The following is a 16520-nucleotide window of genomic DNA, read 5'->3' as shown; positions in this document are numbered from 1 at the left end:
AACTGATGATGTGGCTGCATCATTACCCACACCCTGAGAGACGAGAAGCAGGGAACTCTTTACCTTAGGCCTCACCATTCATATCCCCTTTCACAAAATTCAATTAGATGAATGTTGTTTATGGGCAGTTCTGGCCCATTGGAATGTCATTATTGCTCCGTCTGTCGAATTCGGTATTAGATGCCCTTCAGTGAAGCTGGTCTTCCAAATGTCACGGAGCTTATGACTTAGGAGATGATTAACGAATGTTTAGAGAAGCTCAGGACACAGTTCAGCAGCTATGGTTTCTAATGAGGACTGGATGTGAGGTCTTTAATGAGGGCAGGCTGCAAGACCCCCCGAGAAACTTTTGCAGTCTTTTATTACGACTTCACAGCCGCTATAATGGATGCTTAGATCAAATACAAATCTAAAGCTCTTACCTGATCTCAGTTGTCAATATCCGATACGTGGTTTTCTATCTGTAAAGGAGAGCACATAGAGGTGGTTAACATCACAGACATGATACAGCCTTTTTAACTGAACACAGAGGTTGTATTTAATCTTTTCTAAAGGTCACTGCTGATATACGCTCAACAAGAGCAGCCATGCCAACCCGCAGAACAGTCTTTGTAGCACATTATCACAAAGTGTGATCAATGTGACCTTCAGGAAACAAATAAATCTCTTCCACCATGCCTCTGAAAAATAATCTCTTCCATTAGTGAGGACACGGAGCTTTCATCTAGGATAGCATGGCCATGTTCACCTGCTGGGTAATGGCTAATAAATAAAGCATAATAAAGAAAACAAGGCCAGGGAAATACAGATAAAACCAGTATCAATTGTTTCCATGTCACTACTTGAACTTGACGATTGTGAAATGGAAAACATATTTAAAACCTTCACCATACATCAGTCTCTTTTACTTACCAGCAGTCTATTTTTCAGCTGAAATCACTGGCGTGATAAATGTGCGTCTAAGCCACAGCTGACTGAGATCAACTGGCTGAGTAAATACAATCAATATAAGCATTGTGGGAACTATCGCGTCAGCGGAAAGACTGATTAGATTCAGTTTTAGATTTTCCTTGATTGGAAATAGTAATCTTTTTGAATTGTTGGTAGTTTGAAACATAAACATATAAATGCCTTCCTTACCTTCCTCACAGGTTCTAGGGGTTTTGACCAGTTATGGTGTTTTTATGATATTTTAATGAAAAGATTACTGTAACTACACAAAAGATGTACTGTATTGTTTCATTAAGTAATCCTTCTGTTAGGCTGATAACTAAATTACGCTGTCACTGGCTAGTGCGTTAAAATGAAGGTGAAAATAATTTTGCTCTATTTTGACTACATATGTCTACGTCTAGGTTCGATTTGTTGTACATTCAGAGATGCCCTTCTTCATACCGTGGTTTTCAAAGTGTTTATCTGTTACTGTCGGCTTCCTATGAGCTTGAAGAAGTCTTGCATCAACAAGTTATTTTCACCAAGAGAACTGACACTCTGCTGATATTTTCTATTTTTCAGATCATTCTCTGTAAACCCTAGTGATGGTTGTGAGGGAAAATCCCAGTAGATAAACAGTGTACAATACTCAAAAGTCTGGCAACAACAACCATATCACATTCAGACTTACTAACATCACTTTTAGTGAACTGCCAAAACCAACATCGATATTGACACTTTAAACTTATAACGGCAGTTTATGTAGAGGAGAACAGTGTGCGATGACTTCTGAGATTAATCGTCATCAATCTGAAAATCAGTCATTTGAATGACCTCCAAATCACTGTGATTTTTGCTTTCTACAATAATTAATACAACAACGTACACTGTACATTAGAGAATATAGAGAACAAAACACACCTTTTCACCTATTTTGAAATGATTTTTTGAGACCTAAAATGTCTCTAATGGACTTTGGGACAGCTTCTGTTGTTTAAATGGGCTACATACTGAACTACGAGGATAGAAACAAAGGATTGATCCATTACTGATACCAATGCTGGTGTAAATACTATTGGTATTTGGACTGATCTGCCCACCTCTAATCACCTTTCTTTCCCAATTTTGACTTTCAGTCTTTACTTCAGCAGGTGGTCTTGACCATTTCTACATGCCTAAATGCACTGATTATTGGCTGTTTTACGGTGTTAACAAGCAGAAATCTATATACATCTATATAGTATAACACATAGTGTAATATATAATTATACAAAACTGATAAAAGTTCTCTTTAGTCAAATAAATTCATGTTTTTATTAGAGATGGCACGATACCACTTTTTTGTGTCCGATACCGATATCATAAATTTGGATATCTGCCGATACCGATATGAATCCGATATAGTGTATTTTTTAATCAACAAAAATGTTTTTTTAATATCTTGCTGCTTTTTGTATAAGTTCATACTCAAGTTAAAAAACAACAACAACACTAAAGCTATTCTGTTATACCTGTATGTAAAAAAAACACACTGCACCCAAAATATTTCATAGATCAGCAACACTGATCAATCTAATAAAGTTAAACCTGCACCATCCTTCCTATTCTGGTATTTTAAAGAGTACTTAGCAGAAATATTAAGCAACCTAACTAATAGGGTTGCAAACTCCCAGCAAAAGAAAATAGGGAACCACCCTCTTCCTCATGATGCTTAATCAATGTAATCAACTTTAATTTGATGCAGGGTGAAAAAAATTCACAGAAATAAATTATTTTTCAAGAATAATTAAATAGATTCAACATCTTTCTTCAACAGAATTGCAGACTGCACAGATGGTACCTTCCCAAAGGAAAAAGTACTACTACTAAAAAGTACTAGGGTATATTAGACTTAACAGTTACTATATACAGTAATGGACTTCTATACATTTTACATCAGATTAAAACTTTGGGTGTAAGATTCAGATAATTATTAAATAATTAAAAGCTAGATATTTTAAATGAGAATAAGAAAGAAAAGTATGTCTTTGTGCCCCCTTTTCCCTGTTAATGCCCTATCGGCCCCCCTGGCTAAACTTTGCTAGATCCGCCCCTGCACAGTTACCAGCCGTCAGCTGCGTAGAAAAAGATCCTGGTCTAGAAAGTAATATTAAATAAATTCTAACAACAGCTTATCAAGCTTAATAGTGCTGCTGTTGTTCAGCCGCTGGTTTCCTCTTTCTGGTGCAAAGTGGGCCAAAAACAAAGAAGAGAGACGGACTCGCGACAGAAAAGCCGATCAGCTGATCATTAAGCAGTTTCACGATTGAAGTAGCAGAGGGAGGAAGAGAAAGGCAGTTGCTCTTTAAATCGGTTGTTAAGCTTAACGCGGGAATGCTTTACAAACATTCAGAGATGAACTTACACACTTGCTTTACTTCTATCTGAGATAACTTCCTCGGAGATAAAATGTTTGCTAGCAGGCTACAAATACACACAGCCGCTCTATCACGTGACCACACTGCTCCGACGTGCTACGGTTATGAGCCGAGTTACGCCGTGTCGCAAATTTTTTGAGGTGCTTTTTTGATATTTAATGGATCGGATTACATTTTTTATTTCTCTCCGATATCCGATCCAGTAATTTAGGTCAGTATCGGACCGATAGCGATACGTAATATCGGATCGGTCCATCTCTAGTTTTTATATGAACCCAGCTGAGAATTTGACATTTTCCACTAAATTATTATTATTTTTAAATAATCCTAATAATTGAATCTCTTTGAGGGATCATCTTTTGTTGGCCGCTTCTGACCTTGTGAAAGAAAACCTCTGAGCTGAACCTTCACTTCACGGTTGGACCCACACCACTTCATGTCAAGTCTGTCTTAAAAGCTCTCCTATGTGTATTGAACCCACTGCTTTAATTATAGCCTGCAAGCATGTGTATGTGTGTGAGCCTGTGCCTGTGTGTGGGCCTGAGAAGAGGCTTACTTCCACTGTTTCAGCCAGGGTCGACAGGGAGAAACTGTCAGTCCGGACGCCCTCACCATTCACTCATGTGAAGCAACCGCTCTCTTAGATCTGTGGCCATGAATAATTCTGGAAAATTAACTTTCAGAAGGCGAAGACTGTCTGCCCACTTGAGATGTCCCAAAGTGCCTTGCTTTCTTCCCCCCTGTCAGGCCTGTCAACCGTTTCTCTTACCAGATGGTGGCTACCCTCCTCGTCATAGTCATCCTCGCCTCCATCGGTCATCTCTCCCGCCTCTACGTCCAGCGCCCCCTCGCCAGCCTCCTCTCCAGAGTTTTCTGCCGTCTCTGACACAGACTCCTCATGCAGGGAGTCACAGTTGTCCTCATATTTTCTCTGAGCCTCTGAGAGGGAGAAAGGAGGCCACAGTGAATGAAGTGAGAGTGTAAGCAGGGCCTGTATTTTTCTTGATAATAATAGTAGTAGGCTGCTTTTTTGCTGTTTTCCCAGTTGTGCAGAAACAGGCCATGGTTCTCCTTACACTCAACTGGAGTGAAGTAGTTTGTCCTCAGCAAGCAACCGAGTGACTAACACTATTTTTTTATTTGAAGTAGCAAAGCATCAAATTTGGATCAAAATTCTAGCATTTTACAGTGTTTATTTTTTTACAAGCGTGACATGTTTCACTTTTTTCCCCCCAATTAACACACGCGTGTACAGTTCTTAGCAAATTTACAAGACCGCCTGTTACATTAAAACAAAGCAGGAATGCACGTACGTTTTGACAACAAATGTTTCAAAAACTGTTAAAAAATTATATCACTTTTATCACTTTTAACAGCAAATTGAATTCACATTTCTATTTGAACACTGGACTCCTCTGAGAAGTCAGAAATGAATCAAGAGTAACGTTAAACCACTCAAATTATATCTGCTCAGGAATGTAAATCATTTCAAAACTTAAAAAAAACAAAAGCTTTACTAATTTTTTTTACTAAATTGGAAAAATTAATGAATCTAAAAATAATAATATAATTTTAACATTAAAAATATCATTTTGAGTAAGGATCTCGCATATACACGTGGATTAATGATTACAGAGACACAAAAAATGAGTTTTGGTAATTACAGAAACTGTTAATTTAGAACAACTGTGAGATATCCCTTAAACTGGGTGATCTTACAAAAAATCTGTTCAGTACTCTACATGCTGAAAGGCACTGCTGGTAACATGTTTTTATTGTGCAAGGGTTCAGACAAGGTGTTGGTACTCCATAAATAGCTTCTTAAAGAGATCATATTAAATTTAAGGGATGTAACTGCACTGAGACAGCACACCTGATTTGCATTTAGATGGAAAAGGATTTAGATTTAAATTTTGTATAGTTTGCGTTATTTAAAACAAGCTCAAATATACAAAATCCACTTTTGCTAGCTAGCTACCAACAGATGTGTCAACTCCTGGATTTGCATATAGCTTAGGCTTCCTACTATTTGCCTCCACTTTCATCTTTTCTTTATTTATGAAGCCAGTTCATTTAAAGCTCCGCTATATGTGCATATTTAGGTTACAGTGTCACATGTCTGCATTAAATTATCCAGGCCACTTAACATTAGGATTATTTATTACACAAATTGTATTTTTTTTTCAAAATGTATCTGTGAGAACACATTTTATATCTTATTTTGATTTCTTTTTATGTTAAAACATCATAATGGCTCTTCAGTATAGTGGTTAACACTTTTCCTGAACAAATCAGAGATCCCTGGTTTGATCCTGGGAGGAGACACATCACTTTGGGATTAAGTCAGGAAGCACATCCAGTGCAAAGAGTTTGCCAGATCCAACATGCAGAGCTACCTGCTGTGAGTAAGCGGCCCTTTATGAATAAGGGATCAATCCGAAGTAGCTTTATTTATGTATACTGCTTTATACTGAATAGCCGAAATGTCTGTGCAGCCTAGTTTAAAACGTTTTACACAAATGTTTTAAGACCACAGCCCCAATATTCTCCTCATATCACAGTTTATTATGCTTTATGACTTTTAATCTTGATGTTAACTGCAGAACTTTATTCCTGGAGAGCACAGAGAAATCAACATCCGTGTGTTGTCTCTGACTGCAGCCAGTTTTTTGTCACCTTAAGAAAAATAACTTCAAAGATTAAACACCTGGCGAGCCGTGACTTCTTGATATCCGTTTTAAGACTGGCTACCTGTTGCTTTTTGAATTCATTAGAAAATCTTTTAAAACCTTAATTGAGACAGTCTGAACTTCTATTCAAAAACAGAACAAGTGAGATAGACAAAAGATGATCTGTAATAAAAATTTAAGGATATTTTATAGCAAAAAGATGGGTACATTTTGTAGTAAATTAACTCCAGTTTTTCATTTATCCGCATTAATTTTTCATTCTCACTGCTAACAAGCTCCACAGCAGTTTGCCTAGCACACAGCCGGGAGCCGGGTTGATTTACTCGGTCTTCAAGTGCCGTGGAAGTATAAGAGAGAAGTTGAAAAAAAGCCACACATGGTGACAAATGTGCAACATGGACTTTATGGCATGTAATTTAAATGACCTTCACACTGAGCTGCACTCGAGGCTGTCCTGCAGTGAAGGGCATTGGTGAAGACCTCTCATATAAACTGAGTCAGCATGGTGTTGACGCCTGTCTGCGGTTATGACAGAGAGCTCTGCTGCTCTTATCTCCCACAATGTCACTAAGACTTATGACCAGTCTATGCTCCCTCCCTTAGTGGGTGGTGTCCTTTTTCCCTTTTGTTCCCGTCTAGCTCAGATTCTGCCGTCTGCTTCTCACCGGTTTCAGCTCTCTGCTGCTTCTCAATCTTCTCCAGGCGTCCCAGCAAAGAGTCAATCTTCATCTTGATCTGAGTGAGCTCTCGTTTAATGGTCTGAAGTTGGTCCGTTTTCACTACTGAGGCACAGAAATACAAACATGATTTAATTTGCATACTCATTGTAATGATACACAGATTGCCAGGCTCTATCATATTAATACTCTTAGTCTCGAGTTTTGGATGTCATAACATCATCTGACTCACACCTTCCTCAGGGAAGAACATCTCAATCTGGCCAACTGAAAGCTACCCTGCTAAGACTATGGACCTGCTGCTTTCAATTTGAAGATTAGTGCACGGCTTACGCCCACCATGCTGTGCAGTGCTGCTCGAGTTTTACTCAGCAGTGCCAATATCTGAACAAACTGTGTGTGATCGCTCGGTAGATATTAGATCATGTTATTGAGCATGGAGATGGCGTGCACCTTATGGTAGTACCTGCTTGGCTGAGTGCATATTGTACATTTGGTTAGTGCTATTGAAAATTCATCATTTCCTGCTGTTTGAATGAAGCAGCCAAATGGGCTGTATTTGTATCTATGCTGTTAGCATAAACTGTAAATGAAAGATGGACACTACCAGTACCAACCAGGCTGTTTTGTAGCCATGACAACTAGAAGTCTTGTCACAAATAAATAGATCCATCTGTCCATCCATCCATCCATCCAATTAGCCTAATAAGCATTTCTTTTGACTGTGGTAGTCACGGTATTTGGTCTTTGACCCAGTGTTTTATGTTCTGGACTTGTACCATAAACTGTTAAGGAAAATGATTACTGAGGATCAAGCGAAGTAATTTTCTCATAGCCATTTTTTTTCCTTTTTACAATCAAAGGATTGGACCTCTCGTGGCAATCAAAGACACATTGCCATTCTTGTACTTGAGGAGCTTTGGTGTTGATGAGCTGGCTAGTGCTTTTGGCCACTGCTAAAGTTTTTGCTGTCACTGTGATTGGTTTGTGTTTGTTAGCCTGATGATGGCCTCCTTCACTTTGACTGACAACCCTTTGTACATCATATTGAGAGCTCCAGTGAACAGCTACCAAAAGCAAAAGCAACACTTTGAATAAACTCTGTTGCTTATCAGCCTATTTTTATTGCTGAATGACAAGGGAACAGACCTCACCTGGCATTAAAACCGCTTGTCAGTCTACTGTCAAATTACTTTTGAGCCTGAGAAAAAAGTTAATGTAATACTTTTATTAAACCCTTTGAATTGAAGCTAAAAGTTTGCATTTCTTGACTCTTTGAGTTTCAATCCACTCTGGTGGTGTAACAGATGTGAAATCACAAAAATCAATTGCCCAAACATTTAAGGAGTGACTGCATGTCTATAACAGATAGACTAATTGCTTTTCAAAGAGTGAGAAAAATTCGGAGACAAAAAAGGAGCCATCAACGACCCCGATGAAGGCCACGAGCTGAGACGCATCGCATTGTTTCTACAACAACTCTTAGACATCCATTAGCAGCTAAGCGTGTCAAGAATGCCAAGATTAAAGTTTCTAAATATTAAACACATTTAATTAAATTCTCTGTCTCTCTTTCCAGGAAAGTACTGAAAATCAACAGTTCTTATAAATTCAACAAATCTAACTCAACCCAATCAACTGAGACTTTGTACCTCATTCACATTAAGCATTAACAGCTTCCAACAGAGGAATAGAGAATACATGAAAAGAAAAGATTCATTAGTAAAACTGCGACTTATTCACAGTTGAATCCATACAAGTTTAGTTTATGCATGTGCACAACTTCACATTATTTCATAAACAGTCAGAGACCTGTGTCATAACACGAAACTGTACTTTTGAATGATTAAGTAGGCTGAAATGAACACTTCTGCTCGTAAGGTAAACAAACAAAAACGCCTTCAAACGATATCAGTGTGTTTCAAAGCCACTTTTGCATTTCACACACTCACAGTTGCGTGATCGTTGCTTCACTTATAGAGCCGCATGAGAAACAGGCGGCACAATTTTCCCTCCCACAGCTTCTGTTTACTGCCTTATAAATAATTGCTCTCCCCTACCTGCTTCGCCCGCGGTCTAAGTGTTCGCTCCACAATACACAGCTGACGTTGGAGTAAATGAAGTGTAACTCTATCATGTCAAAGTTTGAGTCTCAACCTTGATATGTCATATGGAAATAACAACTGCCGAATAAAAATAAATAAATAAAAACTCAACGTCATAACCAATTCAATCTGGTCCGTCTCACGGCTGCTGAAATGAGAGTGTACTCTTGAGCAGCTTGAACTGAGCAGATTAAAGAATTTAGACCAAACAGTAATAAGATAATCTCATTCCTTACCCCTCTGAAGCTGAAATGTGTCATCTTTTGAGAGGAGGGGGGATAAAAAAAACAGACACCAGAAGTTGAGAAGAAAACATAAAATTCTTTTTGACACCTATCAGAGTCTGTCAAGGCTGGAAAGAGGACGGATGAGCGCTCTGTAAACACACCCACGAATTCCTGTAAAGCTTCAGCTGGAAAAACCAGAGACAGGAGAGGCACGCTAAATCAAAAAGTAACTTGTCTGGTTATCATTGTCTGCATGTGGCTCTTTAAGTTGGCTCCTGTGATGCACATTTACGCCCACATGCCATCACAACGCGAAGCCCATCCAGTCTGCGAGCTACTTTGAACGATCTGAACTAATGCATAAAACATAAACACCTACAAGATGTCAGTGCATGATAATAACAAAAAATACAAAATCCTGACATATTACCTCGTGGTAAACTAGATTCCCCCCCAAAAAAGACTTTTTAATCTGTCACCAGAATTCGTGCTGAAAAACAAACACTGCAACTCTCCCTCCAGTAGGATCCAATTCACACTACACAATATTTGTCAATGTGTGCTTTCTTTGAATCGAAGCAGTATGATTAATGTGTCCATGAAAAAGAGTGAGAGCCCATGGTGACAGATTGGAGGCATTAAATAAGTAATGTGTCAGGAAATCCCAACACCTATTCTCATCTTGTTTTGTAAAGCAACCTAAAATCTGTGAAAGAGCAGAAAATTGATCTTTCTGAAGGTAAAAAAAAAAAAAGGGGGAACAGTAGATACGCAATCATATCTCTACAGGGCACAAACTTAGGTATCTCTATCTCCTTCTCGGCTTTACCTCCTTCCATTTGTGCAAACCAACATCGATGACTAGACACACATATACCACCCACTTCCCTATTCCAACATCATCTGAGCTCACTCTGGGCAGCTTCCTCGTCGTCCTTTGATGATAAGAAAATGTGGAACAGTTTCTAATTTATTGCGGCCTCCAGGCCTTTTTTCCTTTTGTGCTATCAGGCGCATAAGCTGCAGAGAGAAAACATGCCCGTCCTAATCCAACATTGTATCGTCAGCGCAGCATCTTTAGATAGCTGGAGTTAAAGGAAAAGGCTGGGGAAAAAAAGCCATTGTTATTTAATAAGCATCAGGAAAGATTTAGGGAATGAGTAATGGGTCTAATTTTAGGACCTCATGATGAACGGCAGACGTTTTATCTTGGGGATAGTGAGACTCTCTTGAATCACTGGTCTATGAAGATTAAACTGGACAAAGAGTTTTAGGGCTGGTGATGCTGATGTCATTTACTGGGTTTTAGGACATAATCCGTTAGTTTTAATACCGGAAAACAGTGATTTTTCTGGAACACATGTACCTCTTTTTAACCACATATTTGTAAGTATTCAGTAAAACTGCAATAAGCTCACTAGTGTACATTCCCACATGGACTTGGTGCTTGGTTTGTTTAATTATTTAGGATGGTATCCAGTTAAATCGTCACCCAAAGTGTTCAGTTTGAAAGTGTCACAATTTTGGCTGTGCTCGGCAGTGTAAGTTCCCACTGTCACTCTTAGACTAGCTGTTTTTTTTAACCTTAGTTTTACATGCAAAATAGAACACAAAGAAGAATTAATTAAAAACCCTGATACTAGAAACCGCGGTGACATTCTAAAATGTCTTGCTCACGCAGACCGACAGTCTGAAACCCAAAGATTTTCAGTGTGTTATTATAAAAGGGTAGGAAAACCTGAAATTATTCCCATTGGAGGAGCTGGATTCAGTGAAAGAAAGAGTAGCTTTAGAAGAGAGGGCTGAGAGTGGAAGATGAACACAGCACAGAATCCAAAAGCTTCATTCAAGTTGTCGCCAGCACAGCCAATCAAGCCTTAATCCTTCAAATGTCTGTGCCTATTAAATATTATAAATATCTTCTTAACGCAGACAACACACGCTACATGACAACATAAGGTTTATTATAGTGATTACACGATTTCCTCCAGTGACAGCAGCTCCAGTTTCTTGTGGATTTGTTTGTGCAAAACGCATTGTGATAAAAATGAAACAGCAGGAATATAGTTTAAAATGTTCGATTATTTGGTTCATATGTCTATGGGATGTTAGAAAAATCTGCAATGTGCTCTAGCAATGTAATGCAATGATAATGTGACTTGTAGTGAACAGGATTGCTGAAGTTTCTGTATCGATTACATTGTTGCTGTACTGGCCTGCTTTGATCAGTACACTCCAAACACTTAACAACAAGGTTATTTTTGTAACATTTGATTTTTGTATCATTGCTATTGAGTTTTTATCCGTAGTGCATCTGAGTTTTGTTATCTAGATTTATTGTTCATGGTTTCTTGTCTGATTATGTTAATTTTGATTGTTTGTTTCCAGTCTGTATTCCTCATCAGGATATGTAATCTTTAGTTAGCATCATTTGTGTTTCCTTTCTGTCTCCTCAGTCAGTGTTTAATGTCTCCATGTTTATCTTCTGTCACTGTGTCCAGTCCCCATGTCTTAGTCCTGATTTGAGTGTTTGTTACTTCCTGTTTTATTTTGATAGTCCTTCATCTCTTGTCTCTTGTGTTAAGTTTTGCTTCCCCTCGTCTCGTTAGTCTGATTCCATTCATCTGTGTTCCCTGGTGTTTCCCATCTCTCTAATTACCTGGTGCATATACACTGTTGGAGTCTCCTTTTGTTCTTTGTTGTGTCGTCTCTTGTGGTTGTGTCCCTCACTGAAACAAATGTTTGATTTTCCTAGTTTTGGTATTCTTGTATTTCGTACTTTGTTTTAGTTTAATAAAACCAGCTTTTAGTATACCCCGTCGAGTTTGGGTCGTACTTCTGCCAGCCACACAGCCTACTGTGTGACAGCTATAAGTGATTCTTTACGTCCTTTAACTGTAAAATTGAAGAGCATATACACAGAATTTAAATCCAGACACTTTAATATTTATCTCACCTCATGCCTTATCCTCTTATGCCTCAGTCATACAGGTCTATAGACCAGGTGAGTAGTTTCTGAAGGTTGCTGACTGTCAATAGGTAAAATTGTAAGATTGTTTTGGTCACTAGCAGATTCTCATGGTTATCTGTAGTTTGAAAGGTGTTGGTTGCAAACGAAAGGCACAACTTTTACTGTGAAGTTGAACACTTTCCGTTTTAAATTTCACTTTGCTAACAGGGTAATTAGCTAGTATTTGTAGAGAAGTTGGCATCTTCTGTGCAAACTACGGGCAACCGTGGAAATCTGTCAATCACAAAAGCAATCGCAAGGTTTTCAGGGCAGCACCGTGCCTTTTGTGGTCATTTTCACTCATCCAACAGTCCAACACTGTTTTGCTGAACCCTGTGGCACTGGTGAACATGGCTGTATACAAATAAAGGGCTTGATTTGAGCTTCCCCAGCTTCAAATCCAAAAAGTAGAAAAGTCAAAATCATGGTATTCACCACTCTCTTGATCTTTGGTATACTTGATTGAAATTTGAAGCTTACTATTTTTTTCAGTTACTATTTTAAAAGCTACCAGGCTGCTACATGTTTTCTATTGTCAGGATTTGCAAATTTCATTTTGATTTAGTTGCACAAACTAGGATTATTATTATACATAATTTTAAACGCGATACCACTACCCAGAAAAACAATCAATACCATTTTCAATACGAAAAATAACAAAAAAATTAAATGGATTAAATGTTTTTTTTAATAAATACTAGAAAAATACCAATAATTAAATGGTTATTAAAGTATGAAATACAAAATATTTTAAAGCTAAACTTTTCACTTGAGATTGGGATTTCTGTTATGGAATTAGTTAACCCAAAAGTGTGAAAAAAAACTCCCTAAAACACATGTATCCTCATGATCCAGTCATCTGATGACTGTCTCCCACCCCAACCCACCCCGAGTAAATTACTGCTTGTGTAGCCCAAGTGGTTCAAGCTGCTCACACTAGCCCACCCTTTTGCCTGGAAAGCCTAACCTTATTTTTCTGTCCAATCTATCTGGGCCACAATCAATACAAACAGTGATTTTTCATGGTCCTGGCAGGGGCAAATTAGTCTCCCAAACATACAGCACCACTGCTTAGACAGAGAAGAGAATTCATTGACTCTGTCCAAAAAGAGGATGGGAGATGCTGTTTTTTTGCTCTTCTCTGTAATACCAACTGCAGCTGGGTCCTCCTGACAGGCCTTACCAAGCTGCTCTCGCTGATAACACTGGCTAGACAGGCAACAATGAAACAAACACTGTAACCAATTACACAGGCTGCGGATAGAGACAAACGTTTAGAGAAACACAGCTGACCACAGCTCCACAGAGATGGCCCCAATCTCACTTTAATTACATTTAGGACGTTATAGTGCATCACCAGTTAATCAGGGCACCAAACGGGATCCAGATGGATGCTGGGTGACAGGAATAGCACTGTTTGCTGAATGGGTACTGCTTGGAAAGCTGGGATTATATTTGCGTTTTGCTCTACATTGCAGCGTGGCTCGCTCTGAGCTGCTAGAGTGAAATTAAATAGCTGTTTATAGAAGCGCTTCGCAAGGAGCACAGCTGAATTATGCCACTGCTCTTTATTCTCTGAGCCGTGGTTTTGAGATGTGCATTAAGCCGTCAGATTCAGAAGGGACAGAATACCATTAGCGTAATTAGGCTGTGCTCTGTAAAAAAAATAATGATAAAAAAGAAAGTAAAATCTGACGGGTCCAGTGTAAACACAAGACGAGCAATAAAGCACCTTTGTTACGTACATTTCACTCCGGTGGAGGAGGATGATGTGGGAGGTCTGGAGGATGAAGACGAGGAAGAGGAGGATGTTTTGATGGGGAAGGAGGTCTTCCCACGGCGGGAGGAGGGAGCGAGCACCCTGGAGCGTTTCAGCGGGATCACAGCTCTGGGTGGGGGGGCCACTCTGCCATGGTAGTCAAAAAGCCTCAAGAGAAGAAAAACCTATAATATTACACTTGACTTCTTACGCATTTTCCATAGGCCCTATAGCAGTCGGAAAATGTTCATCTAAAGGGTTATTTGATTTATTTCACCACTGCTTCTTTCCAAACCCCTCTCGCTATTTCCAGTATTGAATCAGAAGGCAGATTTGCTATGGATTACTCAAGTTCCTTCTCTCAAACAGCACAGGTAAAACAAAGGACAGATGTTCCAGTTCAATTTTCCCGAGATCCCCATTTCTGTTCCACTAAAGGGTGTGTTGCATGCATGGAAATAAACCCTTCACATATATAAGAGGATGAAATTGAGAGGGTGCTTAATGTCAAATAAAAGTGTCAGCTTTGACTGTTCCTGGTGACACCAGATTGTCACAGCTCTCAATGTGAAGTTTGACATTTAGAAAATAGAAACTGTCTGTGCAGATAAGCACTCTGATCATTGGTGGATAAATGTGAGACAAAACAAGTGTTTCTTCATCAGCATGTTGATCTGTTCAGTCTGCACGACAAGTCGACTATTTCAGTGTACCTGTCTGGGAATGTGAATAGAATTTAATAGGCAGGACAAGTGTCTCAAAATCTGTTTTACTACCCGTTTGCTAAGACCCAGAAGAGATGTGAATAGTAATTATTATCACAGAAAAACAGCTCTGCAAAGCTTTGAATTCTACACATTTATATGGTCATAAACAATACTCAAGTAGGCTGTGGCATTTAAGTGATGCTCAGGCCTAAAGTATGATGAGAGAGGCACGATGGACTCATGGGTTGAACATTGTTCATGCCAGATTCTAACCCTACCATCCAAATGTTGCAGCAGAAATCAAGACATCAGACCAGGCAACAACTTTCCAATCTTCTACAACCCAGTTTTTGTGGGTGTGTTAGAACCGTATCCTCAGTTTCCTGATCTTAGGAGCGGCACCCAGTGTGGTCTTCTGCTGCTGTAGTGCACCTGCATCTAGGTTCAATGTGCTGTACATTTAGAGATGCTCTTCTGCATATCTTGGTTGTAAATAGGGTTTATTTGAGTTAACGTTGCCTTCCAGTGAGCCTGAAGCTTTGTTGCTTTTTACAACAAAGCATTTTCAGAGAATTTCTGTTCACTGGATATTTTCTCTTTTTCTGGCCCTTCTCCGTAAACCCTAGGGGCAGTTGTTTGGGAAAATCCCAGGAGATCAGCATTTCTACAGGGATTACAGGCACCAGCCCATCTGGGACCAACAACCATACGATTTTTTTTATTTGATTTTTTTTATTTATTTTATTTTTGGAAGTTTTAGCCTTTATTTGATAATACAGTATTTAGGGTGAAAGAAAAGCATAGCTTGAACCCAGGTCAGAAAGTTGCTTTAATAAGTAGTTAAACAGGTGTACCTAAAAGTGACCAATGAATGCATTTCAAACTGAAAATGTAAATACCTCTACAATATAACAGAGCAATGCAGTTTTCGTGGTGTAGCCAACATGTGCACAGCTAAAGACCAACATCAAAATAGTCACAGGACTGCTAGCTAGCTATAGTTGATTAAATAAGGTGGGGAATTTACAGTTTCAGAAGGTAATCCTGCTACTGTCACAGATTTTACTTTCTAACGTGAGAATGCAAAGCTTGACAGATGTTACAATTAAACTGAGTCGATAGAAATTATAATGTGATGTATAATGTTCTGAAATGTTATATCTGATCACATATTGGTAAAAAAAATGAATGGTACCTACCTGCTGTAGAAATCATCCCTGTAGTACTCATAATCAAATTCATAACCACTATTAGAAAGACAGAAGGGGAGGAAGGCACAGAGAAAGACAGAGAAAGAGAGAATGCGATGGATTATGACAAGAGGAGCCATTTCAAGCCTGTCAAAAGTAAGCAGATAAAACACAAACTGTTCCGACTCGAACGGACATGCTCTAGTTGATGCCTAAAGCCCATCACAGGTTAAGCAGTAAGCCTAAGCTACGCTGGCATGCAAAGACCACAGATCGAGAAAAGATCAACAAAAAGTTTGAGAGAGCCAATACAGTCAGTCAGAAAGAAAAAAAGTTTTTTAGACCCTAGAGCTGAAAATCGATGTGGCACGCTCAGGATGACAACTGATTTAGAATTCAGGGAGAGCAATAAAATAAAGAGAAGCGGCGATGAAAAGGAGTTGTTTTAAAATGCTGCTATTCTCGCAGGAATTTTAATGATTAATGCATTACTATTTCGATTTAGAACAGTGTAGTGTTGGTTTTTGCTTCTCCGGATCCTGCTCCATAATTACCATATTACACCCCGACTCATTTCAACTGCAGATATAAATTGCAAATGAGGTTCTACGATAAAACAATGCAAAGACTAATAAAATTAGTGTAATAATACTGTAAAAAAAACCCAAAAAACTAACTAACAATTCACAAAAGTGTAAGCTATAAGCTTTGCCAATGAAAGTGTCCCAGTGACACTTTCCCAGAAAAAACATGCCTAAACCTCTATCACATTAGACTGCAGTAAACAAGCGCAGCTTTGATCTGT

At 38.8% G+C, this 16520-nt stretch overlaps 1 protein-coding gene across 4 annotated transcripts in view; it reads right to left on the bottom strand.

Annotated features, from left to right (window-relative positions):
* Positions 1 to 16520, bottom strand: part of LOC146511610 (RNA-binding Raly-like protein) — a 123501-nt gene that overhangs the window by 8163 nt on the left and 98818 nt on the right. For 3 of the 4 annotated variants that reach the window (XM_085173522.1, XM_085173523.1, XM_085173524.1), the window contains 5 exons: positions 15725 to 15772; positions 13805 to 13986; positions 6706 to 6822; positions 4120 to 4289; positions 423 to 461 (listed from right to left, as the gene is read on the bottom strand). In XM_085173522.1, the coding sequence (XP_085029648.1) occupies positions 429 to 461; positions 4120 to 4289; positions 6706 to 6822; positions 13805 to 13986; positions 15725 to 15772 (550 nt within the window). In that variant the 3' untranslated portion in view covers positions 423 to 428. The remainder of the gene's footprint in view (positions 1 to 422; positions 462 to 4119; positions 4290 to 6705; positions 6823 to 13804; positions 13987 to 15724; positions 15773 to 16520) is intronic. The other variant, XM_085173526.1, reaches the window with a different exon arrangement.

Source organism: Neolamprologus multifasciatus, chromosome 9 (assembly GCF_963576455.1).
Source record: "Neolamprologus multifasciatus chromosome 9, fNeoMul1.2, whole genome shotgun sequence".
Taxonomy (NCBI): domain Eukaryota; kingdom Metazoa; phylum Chordata; class Actinopteri; order Cichliformes; family Cichlidae; genus Neolamprologus; species Neolamprologus multifasciatus.
The sequence above is the reverse complement of the archived record's forward strand: the minus strand, read 5'-3'. Positions and strand labels throughout refer to the sequence as shown.